This window comes from Myotis yumanensis, unplaced genomic scaffold (genome assembly GCF_028538775.1).
Source record: "Myotis yumanensis isolate MYYU_CA2020_CCGP unplaced genomic scaffold, mMyoYum1.0.hap1 SCAF_6, whole genome shotgun sequence".
In the NCBI taxonomy this organism is placed as follows: Eukaryota; Metazoa; Chordata; class Mammalia; order Chiroptera; family Vespertilionidae; genus Myotis; species Myotis yumanensis.
This window is the reverse complement of record NW_027223757.1, coordinates 21,369,955-21,390,262: the sequence shown is the minus strand read 5'-3', so window position 1 is coordinate 21,390,262 and position 20,308 is coordinate 21,369,955. Positions and strand designations below refer to the sequence as shown.

Sequence of the window (20,308 nt, the reverse complement as noted above, 5' to 3'; positions counted from 1 at the left end):
CAAACAAACTAGAATTTGCTCAGGAGGTACCAATGCAAAATATTCTAGGGTTGCTTTTTTTCCACTTTAGTGCATCTGTACTTTTGATGTCCTGGGGATCCTTTCAGAAAATAATGTTGCCCTGATACAAGCAAAGGCCAAGCCAATTTGGTGAGGTACTATTTCACTTGAAGAAAGTGATGCTTTTTATCTAACAATGACGTTATTTTTGAATAGTTGTTATTAGAAGACTTCCTGCTTTTTTCAAGCCCTGTGCAAAATATGCCCTGCCCTTCCAGGATGCTTAGAATGCCTGGTGTGCTATGAAGACTTGCCCACTAGATGAGCACATGGAGGTGACTCTTGCTTATTCTTTCATTGTTCCTGCCAGGATTGTTGATTTGCGTTCGCAGTTTTTACTGGAACTGTGAAATCGGTCTCCTGCAGAGTCAAGGGTTAGAAACAAGACCAGAATGAGCTGATGGGGCGGGATGAAATCCTGAGTCTAAGGGAGGCCGGCATCACCAGATAAAGACAGCTGCCCTCTATTTCTTTCTCTTGATTTTTGCACGCCAGCTAGGGCGTTCACCATCTGTAAGTCAGACCCCCACCCCCCTACCCCCTCCGCCCCCCAAATACTTCCCTTGCAATTTTGCAGATATGCCCATTCCTTCGTTTGGAATCAGAAGGGGCGGGAGACGACCGCTGTCACTCAGCACCGCGGCCCAATGGGAGAAAGGCAATCCCCGCCCCCTTCCTGGGCTGTGTTGTGGGCATGCGCAGTGGGTGTCCCGTCGCCAACACCCGGCGGCTGAGAATTGTAGCTGGGGGCGCGGCGCCCGTGGGAGCCTGTTGTCGGAGGGGGAGGAGGTGCCGGAGCAGGAAGCCGAGGAGGTTGCGGTAAGACGACCATGGGTAGGGGGTCCCTGGCCGGACACTCGAGGTCCGATGTCCCTGCAGCTGCCGCGCCTCCTTCTTTATACGCGTCGTCAGGTGGCCGTTCTGCGCTTTGCGGCAGGCGATCGGGGGGCGGAGGGCTGGGGATCCCCAGCTCCCGGCGCGCCCCACGCCCCCCCACCCCCCGGATCCACGGGTAAGCGGCGCGGTCTGGCTGCCCGGCCAGTGGAGCCGGTCCAGCGCCTGCAGCCTCGCTGCCTTCCCGCGGCCGCCCGGCCCCGCTCGCTCGGGCGCACCTGCCGGCAGCGCGCACCAGGGCGGGACCGGCCGGGAGCCAGCCCCCGCCAGCTCTGGAACCCGGCTTCTGCCCCCATCAAGACACGACCTGACCTCTTCCTCTTTTTAACCCACTGATTTAGAAAACACATTTTAAAGTTCTCCTTCCGGATCTGGAAGAACTGAGACTTATAGGGCTCCAGTAAAGGGACCAGATACCTTTATTCAGAGGCTCATTGTGGTCGATTTTCTATTTGGCTGGATTAAATCTAACTTTCCTTGATGTTCTCAATACATGCCATGAATTGGTTTCTATAAAGACGTTTAAAAACACATAAAGTATCTCAAGATGCCTCCCTTCTCTTGTTTTCTAGGTTGTTACTTTATTTAAAATCAGACACAAAGTAACAACATTGCTTTTCTGGTCAAATGCTACTGGTATATTTTTCTCTCTTACGTTTCTTGCATTTACCTGGCTCTTGTATGCATACATTAATTTTGTTTAATTTCCATCAATGTATTCTGACTAGAACTATGTAAAATTTAAAACCTGTACGGGATCTGGGAGAAAAGGAAATGGTTTTGAAATGCTGCTCTGTTTAGTAATGTTGGAGGTGGCCTGAGCCTCCGGGGCATAAACTGATAACAGGGTTAAACTGTCTTGTGATGTGGGCCAGCTCTGCTTTACAGGCCACTTTGAGAAGTTTGTCTCAAACTTGTGACTAGTTAAGAATTATGCTGTAGTTTTAAAGTTTCTGTAGAAGTTAATATGATACCATATTAACTGATTAAGGTCTACATCATTTTTCTTCAACATTTTACTTCTCCTGCTCCCAATAAAAAAGTCAAACCAAAAGTTTTGTTTGGGGTACCAGACTTTAGCTAGGTGCTGGTGGCTGCAAAATATATAAAACATCTGCAGTAAGTCTGGGTAAAGTTTGCTGTGATTCCATTTAAAATTTGGAAGCTTAGTGCATGAAAGGGTGAAAAATAATTCTTGGCATTGTGAACTGAAATCAGATAATCTAATAATTTAACAGATGGAAGAGCTGAGCTAAAGAATGTGGTTAATCTCTCATATTTATATTCCAGAGGTAGGGGTAGGTATTAAACAATATACTAAGTAGGTCACTTTATATGATGAGTAGCACTATGATGCAGTAAGTTAGATCAATGGAGGCACCCCTCCCCTCTCACTTCAGATCCAGTGGTCACTGAAGGCTTCTCTAGCATGTGACGAAATGTTGCGAAAAAGGAGCCAGTCACATGGAGATCATGGGAAGAAGCGTCTTTAGACAGGAAGTGGCACCAAGCCGGGGCCTAAAGGCAGCAGTAAGCCTGGGCCATTCAGGCTCTGAGAGAAGGCACTGGAATTCAGTGTCTTAGAAATAGTGACATTTACCCTCAAATTGGTTGTGTGTTCTTAGGAAACAGGTACATGTATTCACTCTTTCTACAAATATTTATTAAGCACCTGTTATATAGCCAGGTACGGAGAACAGAGCAGTCTACAAAATAGACTGCCTGCCTCTCATTCATTGGTTTATATAAAGACCTTTAAAGATACAGTGAATGTTTCAAGATGCCTCCCCTTCTTGCTTTTTAGGTTGTTACTTTCTTTAAAATCAGACGTGAAGGAAAAAAACCAAAAGAACATTGCCTTTTCTGTCAAATGCTATAATTGACAAATATATTCTTACACTTGGGGCCACGGTGTGGAGGGAAATCCAATGCTTTATGCTAGCGCTCAGGATTAAGAAAGTGAAACTGACTATTTCTACTGCTTTGTCCATGCCCCAATGCTTAGTGTCTCGTCCAAGACAGAGATCTCTTGTTGCCAGTTCCACTGGCAGCTGAAAGGAAATTGGTGAGTTCCTGTAGCTGCAAAGACCATGTAGACACTACTCGGAGTTAAGAGTATGACGTGGAGACATGGAGGGGAGACTCATTTGTATATAGGTGTGTTTGTGTATGTGGATGGAAGAACCCCTCCTCTCACACACATACACTCAAGAGGGTAGAAGAGAGTACATACGTAAGAAAAAGGAACATTTCCGCATCCAGTGTGTTTGTGTTGGCTGTGAGCCAGTTTTTCTAGAGCTCTAGTTGATAGAGGGAAAGGAAAAAGAAAGATGTCATTGAGCCAGGAGAAAATTTCCTCTAACCATGTAGTAGAATATTATTTGGCTATAAAAGTAATGAAGTATTGATTCATACATCAATATGGATGGACCTTGAAAACATACTGAGAGAAGAAGCCAGTCACAAAAGAACACATATTGTATGACTCCGTTCATATGAAATGTGCAGATAGGCATACCTATGAAGATATAAAGTGGATTAGTGGTTGCCTACAGCTGGGGAGGTTGGAGAGCAAGGGGGAGTGGCCGCTTATGGGTATGGACTTTAGGGTAATGAAATGTGATGTGGTGATGGTTGCACAACTTGGTGAATGTTTAAAAACACTGTTGGATTGCACACTTCAGTAGTATTATTTTTTAAAATTACAAATGTACTAAATAGTGCAATTTTTTATTTTTTAAATATATTTTTAATTATTTCAGAGAGGAAGGGAGAGGGAGAGAGACATAGAAACATCAATGAGAGAGAATCATTGATCGGCTGGCTCCTGCGCGCCCCCTACTGGGGATCGAGCCCAAAACCTGGGCTTGTTCCCTTTACTGGAATTGAACCTGGGACCTTTCAGTCTGCAGGCCTATGCTCTATCCACTGAGCCAAACCAGCTAGGGCTGGATTGTATACTTTACGTGGGTAAATTATATGATACATGAATTATATCTCAATAAAGCTCTTCTTGAAAAAAAAATAGATGCATAATTTTGAGATCCAATTGGTGGTTGGTAGATGCATAGTCTCATTGACTCCCCAGATCCAGTCTTGTTCTGACTGGGCCCAGAGCAACAGGTCACTGCAGGCCCAAGTCCAAAGCGGCCTGGAACTTTATTCCTGCCACCCTGCTGCAGTGGCTCTGCTGTCTGCATTGAGGTTTTAATTTACCCTTTTATGAAATTGGTTTTGGGTCTACTTCTAGGACTTGGTGAGGTCCAGAGGGCCCAGAATAGATCAGTTGGACCTGTGGATCCATGAAGAAGAATAGAGAGCATCAAAAAGCTCCCAGGAATTCCAGAGTGGCCAGGCACATGTCAGTGTTTGAGGCATGAAACCAGTATTGTACCCATCTCAACAGCTCAGCTATTGTACTTCCTGCCAGCACTGACCCTTAGAACAGAAATACTCTTCTCCGCTACCAGAATTCTCCTGTGGTTTCTTATCACAACACATTCAAACTAAACCGGCCTGTAGGGCCCGCCCTCTTCTGTGACATTAGTTTTGTGTGGGAGCCCAGCAAGAGTAGCTTTGGAACCAGAACCCTGAGATTGAATCCCACCTCTACCTGGTGGATGGGTTGGGTTACCTTTCCAGTGACTTAATCTTTATAAACCAGTTTGCTCATCGTTAAAACAGGTGTGTTTGCCATTACCTACTTTAAAGGGGAGATTTTGAAAATTGAATTAGATAGTCTTTGTGAAATGCTTTCCATTGCGCAGATGTGCAGTAAATGTTCGGTCATTCCTCTTTTTCTTTCGGTGTTGTCTCTCACTTGTCCCAGCCGTGAATCTTCTGACTCAGAGTTGACCCGGAACCTCTCCTTCCTCTGGTGATTGACACAGTGTGTTTGCTCTGTCCACATGTTCGGGGTCTACCCGCTCCAGGTTTTAGCGCTTTGCCTTTGTTTTCCATACCCGTCATACCAGGGACCCAAGTCTTATGCTTCTGTTTCATGAATTCTTTCTAGATAGGGGCAAGAGTGGTATTTCCTTTCCACAGTCCCTATCAGTATTGACCTTTTCTTCACCGATTTGTATTGCTTTTGTTGTTTTACATGATTAACTTTATCCTTTCACCTAAAAGACAAACTTGACTTAAACAAATACTTTACCTTTATTGTATTTGCTTGCAGCTCCCAAGTGCTTCTTTCAATTTTTTTAAAAATTGATTTTAGAGAGAGGAAGGGAGAGGGATAGAGAGACACATCAATGAGAGAGAAACATACCTCCTACTGGGGATCAAGCCTGCAACCTGGGCATGTGCCCTGACTGAGAATCAAACCGTGACCTCCTAGTTCATTGGCCGACACTCAACCACTGAGCCAGGCCCGAGTGCTTCTTTTAATGCCGGGCCTCTAGCAAACTCGTGGTAGACGGCTGGCTTACAAATGGACCGCCCACAACTCTGCAATATTCAATGCACACTCAGTGAAAAGATGATGTAGGAGTAGTTGAAATTCTTTGTTGTTCACAGTCCTGTACATAGGACACCCCTTTTCATTCTTTCTTTTCAAACTCCCAGAGGTGTGGTGTGGTGTGGTGTGGCTAGAAAAAGAAAATAATTTCATCTTCCTTACTATAGCAGTAGCCCAGCTTCGCTTCCTGTCCTAATGCTGGCCCTGGAAGAGGAGAGTTGTTCTTGCTCTATCAGGAAGACGTTTGTGTGGTGAATATTTTACAGGGCATTGCTTTCTTCCTCGCTTGTTGACTTTGCTCTTTCAAATTTGACCTTCCTTCTTTTTGATCTCTAAAATTAGAGACCATTAATCATATGTTCCTGAGCTGTATGTTACATTAGGGTAATGAAATTCCTGGGGGTAGCCTGAAGTCTGTATTCTGTTTAATAAATATTTAAATATCTGTTCTGTGCCCGGAATTGTTTTAAATGTTGGAGAAAGATAAATAGCATGTGGGCCCTGCCTTAAAGTTGCTCACAGTTTAAAGACAAAATATATAAACAAAATTATACACAGAAAAAAGGACTTAAAACCCTTTCTTAGAGAAATCAGAGAAGTTCAAAGGGAATGTACAATTTGAACCTTATTTTGTTTAATATGTTTAACTTGATAGTGTCTTATAAAGTTTAGTTTTTTGGATAGACATAGGGGAGAGATTTCAACCCTGTTAGGTTAATCAAGTTTGTATTTGCAACCTCCCAAATTGACTGTTTGGAAACCATAAGTCAATAACTTTAAAAAATACAACCATGCGACTTTTTGTTGTTGTTGTTATTTAGGTGACTGCCTAGAAAACTGTATAGCCCACCAACATCTGATGAAATTAGTGACTAAGCAGAACAACCATGTCTTACGTGCCAGGAACCATTGGTGACCCCACTCAGCTGGCCCAGCGTATCTCTTCCAACATCCAGAAGATCACACAATGTTGTAAGTTGAGTTTTAAATTGACTTCACTGTTTGTTTTTAATTTTTAGCTGAACTTGGTGGAGATGAATAAAAGGACAACTACTAGTGCTTGAGAGATGGAGGAGTTCCTTTAAGAAGAGATTTTAGAAGGCTAGAATTCTTTAGGATGAACATAAGAAATAATTATAGCCCTAGCCAGCTTGGCTCTGTGTATAGAGTGTTGACCTGCAGATTGAGTCAGGGCACATGTCTGGGTTTCTGGCTCGATCCCCAGTAGGGAGCATGCAGGAGGCAGCCAGTCAGTGGTTCTCTCTCATCATTGATGTTTCTATTTCTCTCTCCCTCTCCTTCCTCTCTGAAATCAATAAAAATATATTTAAAAAAAGAAATAATTATATATAGAAGAGATAACACTGAACTGCATTTTTCTTTCGAGCTTCAGGCACATAATATAATTTTATTAATGAATAAAGATGTTAAAAAAGTAGATACTTATGTTTGCTTTATAACTCTCTGATTCTAGGTGAGATTAATGAGACTTGACTAAGTCTCACAGGTTTGGAACTAGGCAGTACTTTCAAGTTTTTGGGTTATTTTAATTTTTTTTTTAAATTCATTTCAGAGAGGAGGGAGAGATAGAAACATCAATGATGAGAATCATTGATCAGCTGCCTCTTGCAAGCCCCCCACTGGGGATCGAGCCAGCAACCCTGCCATGTGCCCTTGACCGGAATCGAACCCTGGTCCTTTCAGTCCGCAGGCCGATGCTCTAATCACTGAGCCAAACAGACTATGGCTCAAGTTTTTAAGGAACGTATGTTTATTTAAAAAATCTGACTGAATATGGTTTAGGTTAATTTTGTAAAGGGTAACTATGTGGTATGTTATTCAGGAGCAGGGAAGAACTAAGGAGGGAACATTATCTACTCAGGAAGATATAGAACAGTGGTTCTCAACCTTCCTAATGCCGTGACCCTTTAATACAGTTCCTCATGTTGTGGTGACCCCCAACCATAAAATTATTTTGGTTGCTACTTCATAACTGTGATTTCGCTACTGTTATGAATTGTAATGTAAATATCTGATATGCAGGATGTATTTTCATTGTTACAAATTGAACATAATTAAAGCATAGTGATTAATCACAAAAACAATATGTAATTATATATGTGTTTTCTGTTGGTCTTAGGCGACCCCTGTGAAAGGGTCGTTCGACCCCCAAAGGGGTCGCGACCCACAGGTTGAGAACCGCTGATATAGAAGATAACTATTTGGATTTTCCAGATTCTTTTGCTGTACCTGTCAAAGACAGAATATTAGTAGTCTGATCCAATGTGGCATTGTATTAGAAATTATTACTCCTCAGAATGTACTTAAGACCAAAAAAATATATATATCAGTAAGCAGATTTGAGCCTATAGAATTTTTGTTTTGATTTGTTCTTTGTTTCTAAATCACAGCTAGTCACATACCTGGATGATTCTAGTCATCTTGTGGTCACTGTTTTGACATTCTGGGCATTACCTGGGCAACACTTTTAGAATGTTAGTACAGTTTTATTCTTCAGCCTACTTCTTTAAGGCTACTCTTTTTACCAGAATGCTGACACATTGCAGAAATAAGGACTGTTTTCAGATGACCAAACTGTATATCTTTATCTAATTATTAACTTCCCAACAATTATTACTCTACATGAATGATTTAAGTGAGATATCAGTGTGTTTTGGGACAAAGGGAGTAAATTAGATTACAGATGGTTCTAAAAGAGTGCCACTGTGCACAGCTGGGTAGAATAAATGCTTATTCTGCTTTGGAGTAATTCTTGTTTTCTTTGGCTATTATTAGAGGAAAAGGAAGTGATTAGTGTAGAGGTGTCAAGTCTGTCCACCGCAGGGACCATAGGAATGTACATCAGGGATTGTTCCAGTTTGTGCCAGGGCACCAGGATTGTCTCTACCTCATTCTCCCAGCTTCTTGTCTATTCTGATGATGCTCCAAAGGGCCTCTCCTTTCTGTGGCTTCCTTGTTGCTGGTTAGAAATCATGCTGGTAGCCTCAGGCCACCTGTGTGAAAATTAAGAGAACTTATTTTAATTTACATGTATGGAAAATCAGAACCTTTGTGTAAGAAAGGAGTCCAGGAGGCCTTCCTCCAAAGAATAGGGAAGGTATCCTCAAGCTAAATGATGCCAGGACTTCTGGGAAGAAGGAGAAATAACTGTAGTGTACTGGGATTTTAGAGGCAGTAAGCGTTTAGTGGTGTGAAAGATGATCAGGTGGAGATTGTGTGTGAGCTTGAAATGAAAGGAGGTAAGGGTTAACTTAAATCAGGTCATGCTCCTGAGAAAGAGACCAGTTGATCCAGGCAGATGAGAAGTGGTAAATTGGACCAGAGTTGCATATACATGGCATAGTTGATAGCTGAGTATGCTACTGCATAGCCATTAGCACAGTTTGGAAGTGGTGATTAGACCCACTACTATTCTTGTGAAGACCTATTATATGGAGAGTGTTTAACCATTAGAAGGTACAACCACCACCTTTAGATATTTGAAGCATAATCTTATGTCTTGTGTAAACATAAGAAGCTGCCTTAGCTTAGATGGAAAAGGGGCTGGTAGTGAGAAGCCACTGGGAAAGAGCATTTAGATGGGAGCCACTGCTGGTACTAAATAAAAAGCAGCCAAGAGATTAGTATGTGCAGAAAATACGAAATAAAACTCCAGTGTGGCTGAAACACAGCACTTGAGGCAAGAGTGACCGGAAATGAAATCGGAGAGGAGGTTGAGCAGGTCACTTAGCAGGCCTTGGAGGCTCTCTGGGGAGGTTAGATTTCATCCTGAGAGGCAGAGAAGAGGCACAATCAGATCTGCACTTTGAAAAGATTGCTTTGGCTTCTCTTAGAAAAGAGAGGGGGGACACATTGGCCATCACGGGTGTCTGATGAGAGAGATGTGCTTACACCTGGGTGGGAGCAGTGGGGACAGAGAGAAATGACGGATGTTCTCTGGAGGCAGAGCCAGTGGGACTTGCTGATGAATGCAAATGGACTGAGAGAGAAAGAGGAATCCAGGATAACTCGTGGTTTTTGCATTGAGCAACCAAGGGAATGGTGAGCATGTACTGAGATGGGAAGGACTACAGTTCAGAAGTGGAGAGAGTTCTGTTTTGGTCAAGTAACTTTTGAGATGTCTTTTAAACATCTAAGTGAAGCATCTATTTTAAATATATGAATTAGGACATCAGCCCTGACTGGTTTGGCTCAGTGGATAGAGCGTCGGCCTGCGGACTGAAGGGTCCCAGGTTCGATTCCGGTCAAGGGCATGTACCCTGGTTGCGGGCACATCCCCAGTGGGGTTGTGCAGGAGGCAGCTGATCGATGTTTCTCTCTCATCGATGTTTCTAGCTCTCTATCTCTCTCCCTTCCTCTCTGTAAAAAATCAATAAAATATATATTTTTTGAAATAAATAAATATATGAATTAGGACATCAGAGTCTCATCAGAATATAAAACCATAGTTCTAAAATAATTGCAAAGGAGTGAGTACAGTTAAGAGAAGAGGACTGGGGCATTAAAAAAAAAAGTAGAGGTCAGGAAGGCAGGGAGAAAGCAGCATAAAGAATCAGGAGTGACCAGATAACAAGAAAATTAGCATTTGGTGGATTTCTAGAAAAAAAAATCGTTTCAAGACTGAGTGAGAACCCTAACCGGTTTGGCTGAGTGGATAGAGTGTCGGTGTGCAGACCAAAGGGTCCCAGGTTCGATTCTGGTCAAGGGCGTGTACCTTGGTTGCAGGCACATCCCCAGTTGGGGGTGTGCAGGAGGCAGCTGATCGATGTTTCTTTCTCATCGATGTTTCTAACTCTCGATTCCTCTCCCTTCCTCTCTAAAGAGAAAACAATAAAATATATATATAAAAAAAGACTGAGTGAGGCATCATCTGTATCTAATGCTGCTGAGAGACTAAGATAAAAGCAGAGAATTGGACCTTGCAAACTGGTGACTTTGGAAAGAGTGGTCTGACATCCATATTCTAAGTGTAGATGGAGAAAAGGGGGAAGAAGGACCAAGACTTCTCAGAATCCTGCTCAGCTCTGCTTATATACTGACCAGAAATGAGATGTAGTCACATGGCCATGCCTAGCTGCTAGGGAGGCTGGATTGCAATGTGCTCACTAATACTGGGTATTGCTTCATTTGAGAGAGAAGGGGAAAAATCAATATTTAGGCAACTGGCAGCTTCTACCATGGAAAGAGAAAGAGGATCAACCAAAGATTGCATTTTTCCAGTCCAAAAGGGAGATTCTAGGGCGAGTATAATTGTAAAAGAAATGTCTCAAAGGCTAGTGGGGAAGGGGAATGGATCTTTAGTGTCTGGTTCGTCCGCTGTACTGAGTTGTGTGGTGTAAACAGAGAATGTGGTGGGGGAAGATGAGGAGTTCCTGTCTGAATAAGCTGTTTTTAAACAAAATAGGAGGCAAAAGGCATTGGATAGAGAATGGGAAGGAAGGCTGGTGGAAGTCCATGGAAAGAAGAGAAAGTGATTCCTTGTAGTTTTGACAACTGAGAGAATTGACATACCTTGGAAGCAGAGAAGGGTTAATGGCAGGCTGAGTATTCATTTGAGATTTGGGGTCATGAATTTAGTGAAACCCGTCATCACTGTATTTTTTCTAATTCTGAGGTTCAGTATCTAAATGAAGGGAAGTTTAGATTTAGATAGAGTTAGTTTTTAAAAGTTTAAGGTACTATCCGGTGTGTGTCAGTGAGCAGGGCTGTGAAGAAATCACATGGAAGTGAAAGGCAGAAGTGTGAAATTTCAGTTCACTTTTCCCCATCTGGTAATGCTAATAATACTGGATGAGATTGAATAAAATGGTACTTTTGCACCGCATTTGGGTACTCTTTTCACAGTACATTTGCATCTTGGGAATTTGTGTCTGCACAAATTACCTAGTTTTACAAAAGTAACCTAAGGAGAATATGCTGTAAATAAGGTGATACCTTTATAGTTAGAATATGTGCATCTTTCAAGTAAAGCTGTAGTCTTCCTGAGCAGTGGGAAAGCTTATTTTTAAATTAGCTTTGCTATATATAGATTAATGAAAACTTGCCCAGTATTGGGTTGTATGGTTTAGTTTATACCAAAAAAAGAAAAACAGCAATCAAAAAGATTTTTCATTCTTGGAGGAACCCAAGGATCACATTTAGTAAGATGGGAGTTTGGTGGGGGGTTTTTTGCTCCTTTTTTTTTTTTTCTAGTATTTTATTCTGGCAGTTCTGTTTTGCAAAGAATAGGATAGATGAAACAAAATGTATTTAAACATTTTTTTCCCTTAAATGACTTTTTGTTAAAAATAATGTGTAGTCTTATCAATTTGCTTTACTAGTGAAATATTTAAACCGTGTTGCAGTAATATAATTTATATCGAACAAAATACTTAAATACTATGAATACTTAAATATAAAATATATTTAGACAAAAATAAATTATATTAAAATAATATAACTTCTTAGGAACTTTATTGGGAATTTCTCTGTGGGGCATTTAAAATGATTAAGAAGACATTTTCATCCTGTGAGAGAAAGTGTTCTGTTGGCTGTCACAGACTCAGCAAGTATGTGTGCTCCCAACGCTCATCCTTTGCCCACGGCATAGACGGTGTTCTCTGTGTCCGGCCCTGACACGGCGTCCAGTCTTTCTCAGTGCACCAGGCAGCAATTCCACGTAGACTGGAGTTGGCATGTAAATTAAACTGTTTGTTATCCCAGGTCTAGAAAATGATCATGAATCAAAGAAGTGGTTACATTTAGTTCTCAAACTTTGGCATGAGATGTTTAAAAGTGACATTTTTATTAGGAGTATCAGAAACAAACTCCTACTAGTGATGTTTAGCACAAAAAATAAGCAAGCCTTTGGGTTGAAATGGCTGAGTCTGCTGTATAAATAAACCCAAGTAGGGTATTTTCATAAGGTCGTTTATCTTTGCACAGACACAAACAATATAGAAAAATTTATTCAGAACACACAGAAAGAACTCATGTTTTTTAAAGAAACAGAATAAATGTATTGAAATCTATCACATAATTATTGTTGTTTTTGACTTAAAAAAATAGGTGTCAAATATATACTAGCATATTGAGTAGTATATTATTAGTGTATTGCTCAATGAATCACCTCTTACAACACCACACATGTAAATAAATAGAACATTACTAGCCCCTGAAGCTCTTCTCACACTTATACCCTCTCTAAAGATAACTAGTGTCCTGACTTCTAACATGATTAATTTTCTTAGTTTTTATGCTTTATTTAATAGAATCAAGTAATATGTTTTGTGTTGGACTTCTTTCTCCCATTATGTTTTTGGAATTCATCCATGTGGTTGCATGTAGTGTAGGTCTTTTGTTTTCAGTACTCTATAGTATTCCATATTCAAACATACCACAATCAGTTCTTTCTGTTGTTGATGGACATTTGGAGTGTTTCTGGTTTATGTTTCTTTGCTGTTATAAACATTCTTGTACATTCTTTTGTTTCATGTATGTAGGAATTGGGTTGCTGGATATGTGTGTGTTCAGCTATAGTAGATACAGCAGTTACCTAAAGTAGTTGTGCCAGGTTATACTCCCACCAACCAGAGATCAGAGTTTGTATTGCTCCAAATCCTTGCCAAATTTGGCATCTATAGTCTTTTACATTTTAGCTATATTTGTATCTCATTGTGATTTATATTGCAATTTCCTCATTAGAATCAGACTTTTTAGAATATCACTTAGGAGAATCAATGAAACGATAGGAAAAGTTTCTAATTAGACTAGCTATATGTGTGTGCATGCACATTTTCTGAAATCAGATCCAAATAGCAGTGTGACTTTGAGTGAGCTATTTCACTTTCTAGGACATGATATTCTTTTTTTAAAAAAGATATATTTTTATTGATTTCAGAGAGAAAGGGAAGGGAGAGAGAGATAGAAACATCAATGATGAGAATCATTGATCAGCTGCCTCCTGCGTGCCCCCTACTGGGGATCGAGCCCGCAACTCAGGCATGTGTCCTTGACTAGAATCAAACCCAGGACTATTACGTCCATAGGCTGACACTATATCCACTGAGCCAAACCGGCTACACACACACACACACACACACACACACACACACACACACACATATTCCCCTTCTCCCCCCTCTGGGCTGGGTTATGGTTTTCCACCTTTAACAGGCTATATTTTTAACCAAAGTTTTAAAGAATCCGGAAACTCTTATAACATATGCAGGATTATTCTCTTTGTTATTAAGAGAGCAATTGCCATATCTGGACCCATAATAAGTACTTTTAAAATCCCATAATAGATACAGTCATTCACAAGACCAGCTAGACTTGGGTATTATTTCTAAGTATTAAGAGGTGGGACAGTTGTAGTCACAGGGATTTTGGTGTTAATCATGCCAGAATTAGCCAAGTTATGAATTGGAGGAAATTAACACATAGAAATGATTAACAGCTGACCATGAAACATATTCCTTGAGATAAAAGTTTTCCCTGTGTACCATGTTGTAGTAAGTCTTCCCATCAATGCTAATGAGACTCTGGCATTTGAGTTGTTATTTTTGTTTTTTAAGAGTAATCTGAAAGAGGAAGATACAGAGTGGCTAACAGTTAGCTTTTGGAAAATGAACAGAGTTGATCCATTGGTAATAAAGTATACTCATCTGAATTTATGTGTTCAGAGTGTTCTGCTAAAATATGCAGGATTTATTACATGGTGTGTGTGTGTGTGTATATGTGTGTGTGTGTGTGTTTTCCAGAAGATTTGGAAAGGCAGAACTTTCTGGAGAGGGATAAAATGTTTGAACTTAAGCCCATGTTGTAAAGGTTAAGAGAAGGTGACTGAAAAATATTTATGTTGAGTCTTTATGGTTTCACTTTTTAAATGCTTAGCTCTTATAGATTATAGCTGTTAGTCCAACATAGATTTGTTTAGAGTTGAAAAAAATATTTGTGTTGTAATTAATTAGCTGCTCATTCTGTGTGCATACTTAACTTATTTGTTAATTAGGACCAGTGCTTGGCTCTTGTCCCCATTAGGTCTTTAGGACTATGAGATGAAATACGAAGTCTATACAAATGTGAGCCCTTTTGTTACTACGAGCATGAATACAATTTTTTTCATTAGAGTCTGGTGAAGGAGACACTTGTTTTTGCATCTTAACACATGATTGCACAAAAGGGAAGCTGACGTCAACTTCTCTATTTTAGTGCCAGGGCAAGCTTTTCTTGAAAAAAATAGTTCCAGTCCTGAGCAGTTTATGAAATTTACTGGAGCTGTGTGTATTTACCCAGGAATTGGGGATTTTTTTTTCCTGTTGGTGAACATTTTTGGATGGGAAGGCAATTCATAGAGGAAAGGGAGTTGAAAACTGTTCTTCCTCTCTTTCTCCCTCCTCCTCTCCATCTGCCTCCTAAAATGCTAGTTGATTGGTGGATAGATAGATCGATCTACTTCTAACATCACACATCTGAGAATGTTTATTGGGTCTCTTTTTTCCCCCTTGAGGAGAAAAACTTAAATAGCTTTGATTTCATTGTCATTTTCTTCATGCCTAAGCTGTTGACATTAAACGGAGATAGGTGTGTAAATTAATGTCTTATTTAAGGGAATTTTAACAAAGAGCAACAACAACTTCTCTCTGGTGACTTTTCTCCTACATGACCAAACATGAGTGCTGTCTATGACCAAGTCTGAGTGAACCCTTTTTTGTTTTATGAATTCCAACTTTAAGATATGACTCCTGGCCATGGCCATTGTGGTTGAGTGTCTTCCCATGCACCGAGGTATCAATTCCCGGTCAGGGCACATGCCCAGGTTTCAGACTTGATTCCCAGTAGGAGATGTGCAGGGGGCAGCTCCAATTACTCTTTTCCTCATGAACCTGTTTTATTTTTATTATGTCTTTTATTAGTAAATTAAACACTACAATTATTCCCTACTAAAGTGTCAGCTCCCTGAAATAAAATGTCTTTTCACAGCTCTGTCTGTGCTATAGGAGCAGTGCCTGGCTTGCATCAGCCCTCCATAAAAATCGCAATGCACGCTCTAAATTCGGTCACCCAGTGTATTTAAATTACATGTATATATTTTCAAAAAGTAGTAGCCATTGGATAAATTTTTATTTTCCTTTCCTTTGGCCTTATGGCAGCCATCTCCCTTCATTTGGTAATAAGATGCTGTCTTGTGAAATTTTTTTTTCCATCTTTTAGTCTTTATATATTTTTTCTAAGTGCCAACATTTTTTGTTATCTGGTCCATAATCTCTTCTATGGCAGGGAGTCATGTCTTTATATATAATTGTATTCCTCAAGAGCTTTGCATGCAGAGGCTGCTAGGGCTTGTTGGTTGACAAAGGCCGGGACATAAAATTTTAGAAAGGAGAATGCTGTGGTGCCAGTGTGACCCTGGAAGGAAGGAAGACAGTTGAATAAGATGGGCAGCTGTCAGATATCATGCCCGCAATGTCCAAGTACCTCAGTGAAGAAGAGGCAAGGTGTATAAAGACATCTTAAAGGAAAGGCATGTTATCCTTTTGTGAATTCAGTTCTTAAAAGGAAACACATACGAATGTGAACAATGGAAAGAGACAAAGAGGAATGAGCAGGGTAAATAGAGCACACTATGTAAATAGATACATGCAGCATTTTGAAAGTACTAGTACTGGAAGCATTTCCCCAGAGGGCAGCTAGGATTGCTGCTCAAATACTGGTAGGTGGAAGAGGTTTCCGCAGTTCTTATTTTCATCTCTTTGATTATTTTTTGTTGTTTTTCACCAATTACTGAGCAATATTTTTCATTAAAGAGTAATTGCCTTTCATACTTACTCCAGACTGGGATTTTAAAAAGCAGTTTGCTTTTAATTCAGTTTGCCTATCAATTAACGTGGGAGAGCCCAAAGTTCCTACAAGTAGTGCTCTGTAAGTCTCTCCTCGTTCCTCTAGTTTCCACTTCACCAGTGCCTCTTATCTGGCATCTCCTCCATGAGTTCTTTTGTGATCTTCCTTTAGAATTGTGGATGCCTCATTGAGTTAAAAAAAAATAGTGGTACTATTTTAGGTTATAATTTTTACCTTAATCTGCTTTGTGGCAACATTTTCTTTCTGCTGCGTTTTCTTTGTAGGGAATTTGCTATGCTTTCCTATAATTTTTTGATATATTTCTTGTGTGTGGTTATACCTGCTCTTTTTGTTGTTGTTCAGGAGAATGAGTTTGATGTTCTGGCTGTGGGGGGAGGGGAAGTGCCCAGTCTCTCTGCTCAAGGTCTTCTTTCTCTCTGCCCTGTATGAGGCCTATTTCTTTGCCCTGCTTCTCAGAACCCAGTTTGGTGTAGGAGAGCTTTCCCCTCCGTTGGCCCCAAGATACACAGCCACGTCTTCCTGAGGAGTCGGCTTCCTTCCCCTTTCCACCTCCCCCAGCAGAGGACCCCGGTCCTCTCAGCCCTGCTCCTGGTCCCACTCAGGGTGTGATTATGTTCCTCTGGAAGTGGGCATTGGCTGGTGATACCTTGCCGCTCTGCCTCCCCCGCTCCGCTCTCAAACTCCCCTATTTCCTACCCCACCCACGTGGCTTCCCACACAGGATCTGCTTTTTTCTGTTGCTTTTGGCCACGTGTACATATTTTTGAGAATTTTGTCGTTGTCTTACTTTCTCTGAAAATAGAACTTTGATGGGTCCCCCCTCTTACCCCCAAAACCTTCCTCCACCCCCCCATGTTCTGTATGGCTTCAGGAAGGAAGATTCAGACACAAACTTCAACCATGTTCCTATTGGAAGCAGAAAGCCATTTTCAGTGTTTTAGCAACATCTGAGTAGCCCTATTTTGGTAAATAGCCCTGATCAGAAATTAGGACTGAGGTAGCGGTTTGGGAATCGCTGCCGCCGCCATGTAAATTGGAGGTGAACTTCGTGACGTGGCCTACATCTGGCTGCTTTTGGAGCTGAAGGAGTTATTGGGCCAAGCTCACCAGGGAGGTGAGCCAAGGGGGGGCCAAGGGAGGGGTCAGGAAGGTTGGAGAACTAAAATGAGGCTTCACCTTACCCCATCCCTTTATTGAGATCCTTTTATTTTTTTTTTTAAGGATTATTTTCCATTTTAAAACTACGAAACAGATTTTATATGTTCTGCTATAAACAAAAACAACCAATAAGCCAGGACGCTACATAAACCAGCGGTTCTCAACCTGTGGGTCGCGACCCCTTTGGGGGTCGAACGACCCTTTCACAGGAGTCACCTAAGACCATCGGAAAACACATATATAATTACATATTGTTTTTGTGATAGTAACGAAAATAATTTTATGGTTGGGGGTCACCACAACATGAGGAACTGTATTACAGGGTTGCGGCATTAGGAAGGTTGAGAACCACTGAAGCAAACTGAGAACAGCTATTTTCAGAAAACGTGATAAACTGTCTTACAAACATAAGCCGTCCGGTTTTTAAAATAAAACTTTTAAAAACTCAGAGGTCTTCAGGTGGCACATACCAGACAACTTGGAGGAGGAAACAGAATATGTGGGTACGACTCTCACATTGTTGAAAACCTGGTTTTGCTGAGAGCAAAGGTCTGTTCCGTGACTCCTCAGTTTATATTGGTTGGCTTGTTTTTTTTTCTCAAGAAAAAAAAACGTAGGAAGGAGGCACCAATGACTCGAGAGACAACGAGGGGATCCTGGCAAAGAGTTTCCTTTCAGACACAGGTTAGGAGCTGCTTCGCCAAATCCTGGCCCGTGCTCACTGCTCACACAGGTCACCTTCTCAAGGGGCCCCTTGCTGCCTGGGTCTTTGTTACTTCTGATTCCAGTCCCTCTCAGAGCAGGTGAACTGAGCAGGTGCATGAGATCAAACATGAGGACTGAATATCTCTGCTAAGATAGAACTTGCCATGTCCTGGCCGTCTCAGAAATTGAACTATTGTTCCCATGCAGTCAGATGACTTGTTTTTGTGCTTTATTTTTAAGAACCATGCCTTCAGATTTAACTCTTTATTAACCTACAATAAGTTTAAAATGCCCTAAATTTCTACTTTGTTATAAGCTCTCTGGCTTCTACCTTTGAAGTATCTGGGAAGGACACAACGAGGAATTTGAAATTGAATGTGTTCTAAATGTGAAATTGCTTCGTGGGGGCAGCATCTGCCTTCGTGTGCTGGGCAGGCGGCACAGCAGACCAGGGGGCTTGGCCCCTGGAGGCTCTTGTCCACTCGAGATTCATCCTTTGGAAGATCTGCATCTTCCTTGCCACCCCGTCTCTCCACAATTTGCGTCAGTTCTTTTACCTGCAAAGAAGATAAGCTCCCTGTTCGGGTCACGAGATGGAGCATGAGATAGAGAGCCTATTTGGAAAAAAGCCTGTAATTCTTTCAGATTCTCTAGGGAGTTTTCTCCACTTGTGGTGTGCCTTTTAGAATTATAATGCACCTTTTTCTTGGACTATGAAATAGACCAAGTTGACTGGATTTTTTTTCTTAGGACCATTTTGTATTGATCTTTTTTTTTTTTTAGCTACTGATATAGGTATTTACTTGTGATACATTTTCCCATGCACCTTGTACCTTGTAACAAACCTAACCTAATGATTCTCTAATTGTAGTTAACATGACCCGTTTTAATATATATATAGAATCTATATACATAAAAGGCTAATATGCTAACTGCCCATGTGGGTAATGACGTCACATAGCAATGCCCAGCTTCCTCTCCCTTGCGACCAGCCTCCTTGGAGTTTCTTCAGCCCAGGAACATGACTTGCTTTCTAGCCAGGTAGAAACATTTTACACTGTAACCAAATGTCTGTGAAGTGTTTTCCCCTGCCTCATCTCCTTTGTTCCTTACAGAAGTTCTGGAGTAGGTAGATAGGAGAGTCAGTGGAATCCTATTTTCTTCTCATTAGCCGGAAAACAGAGATTTAGAAAGTTTAGAAACTTGACCCAACTGAAAAAAAGTAAGAAATGGTGGACCTTGAAAATGACTTCAGGTTTTGTCACTGTGCAGAATATAGTCAAACACTGCTACAGTTAAATATTTTACTCTTTGTTCTCCCTGCGTGACCTATAATAATAATTTGCTTCATGTTGATATTTATTGCTGTGTTGCTGACAATTACCTGAAAGAGAAGTTGGGGTGCTTCGCTGGGCTGGAAAAAGTTTAGCTACATCAGAAAGCAGGTCTAATTAAGCAAGTTTATTCTGTATCTATAAAAGGCTAAGTTGACTTGCATATGCTTGATATACACAAAGCTCTCGCTGACGCCAATCGAACGCATGTGTTTTAATCTGTCATTGTCAATCATGAATTTGGTTGACACTTCTATTATAGAGAAAGGGTAAATAGTGATATTAAAATATTTCTTCTAATTAATTTCCTTTCAATGTGCACAAATTCGTGCACCGGGCCACTAGTCTCTTATAATACTGCAAACCTCTGTTTAAAACAGGTAGAGGGTTTGAGAGGTGAGAAAAGAGTTGAGTGTAAAACAGAGTTTGTTTCTTTTAATATTTACTTTTTTTTTTCTAGTTCAATTTCAGTCACGTCACTTGTATGTAACTGCTAGATACTTGTCAGGTAGCGGACTCCTGCCTCCTAAATATGGGGTATAACTATCTTGTGTCAATTGATATCTACCATTATCTCTACAATTGTTGTAACAGGCAGTAAAGTTATAGTACCCTCTTGAGGCATGGCTCACATTAGTTAGTTATGTTAATAAGAACATTCTTAGTCATTTCTGACTCCAGGAGAAGAACAAACCAGTTTATACTGTTAGCTCTCACTGAGCTCTCACTATAGCCAGGTCACATTACATAGCCTTCAACACCAACTGCTGCCTCAGTTTTATGACATAAAAAAATACTTTCCTATGAAGCATTTTTTACCTATTCCACTAGA

At 40.9% G+C, this 20,308-nt stretch overlaps 1 protein-coding gene across 2 annotated transcripts in view; it reads left to right on the top strand.

Moving 5' to 3' along the window:
• The first annotated feature begins 775 nt into the window (after window positions 1-775).
• STX7 (syntaxin 7) overlaps window positions 776-20,308 on the top strand; it is a 38,858-nt gene continuing 19,325 nt past the window's right edge. For both annotated transcript variants that reach the window (XM_070417710.1, XM_070417711.1), the window contains exons 1-2: window positions 776-879; window positions 6,238-6,388. In XM_070417710.1, the coding sequence (XP_070273811.1) occupies window positions 6,304-6,388 (85 nt within the window). In that variant the 5' untranslated portion in view covers window positions 776-879; window positions 6,238-6,303. The remainder of the gene's footprint in view (window positions 880-6,237; window positions 6,389-20,308) is intronic.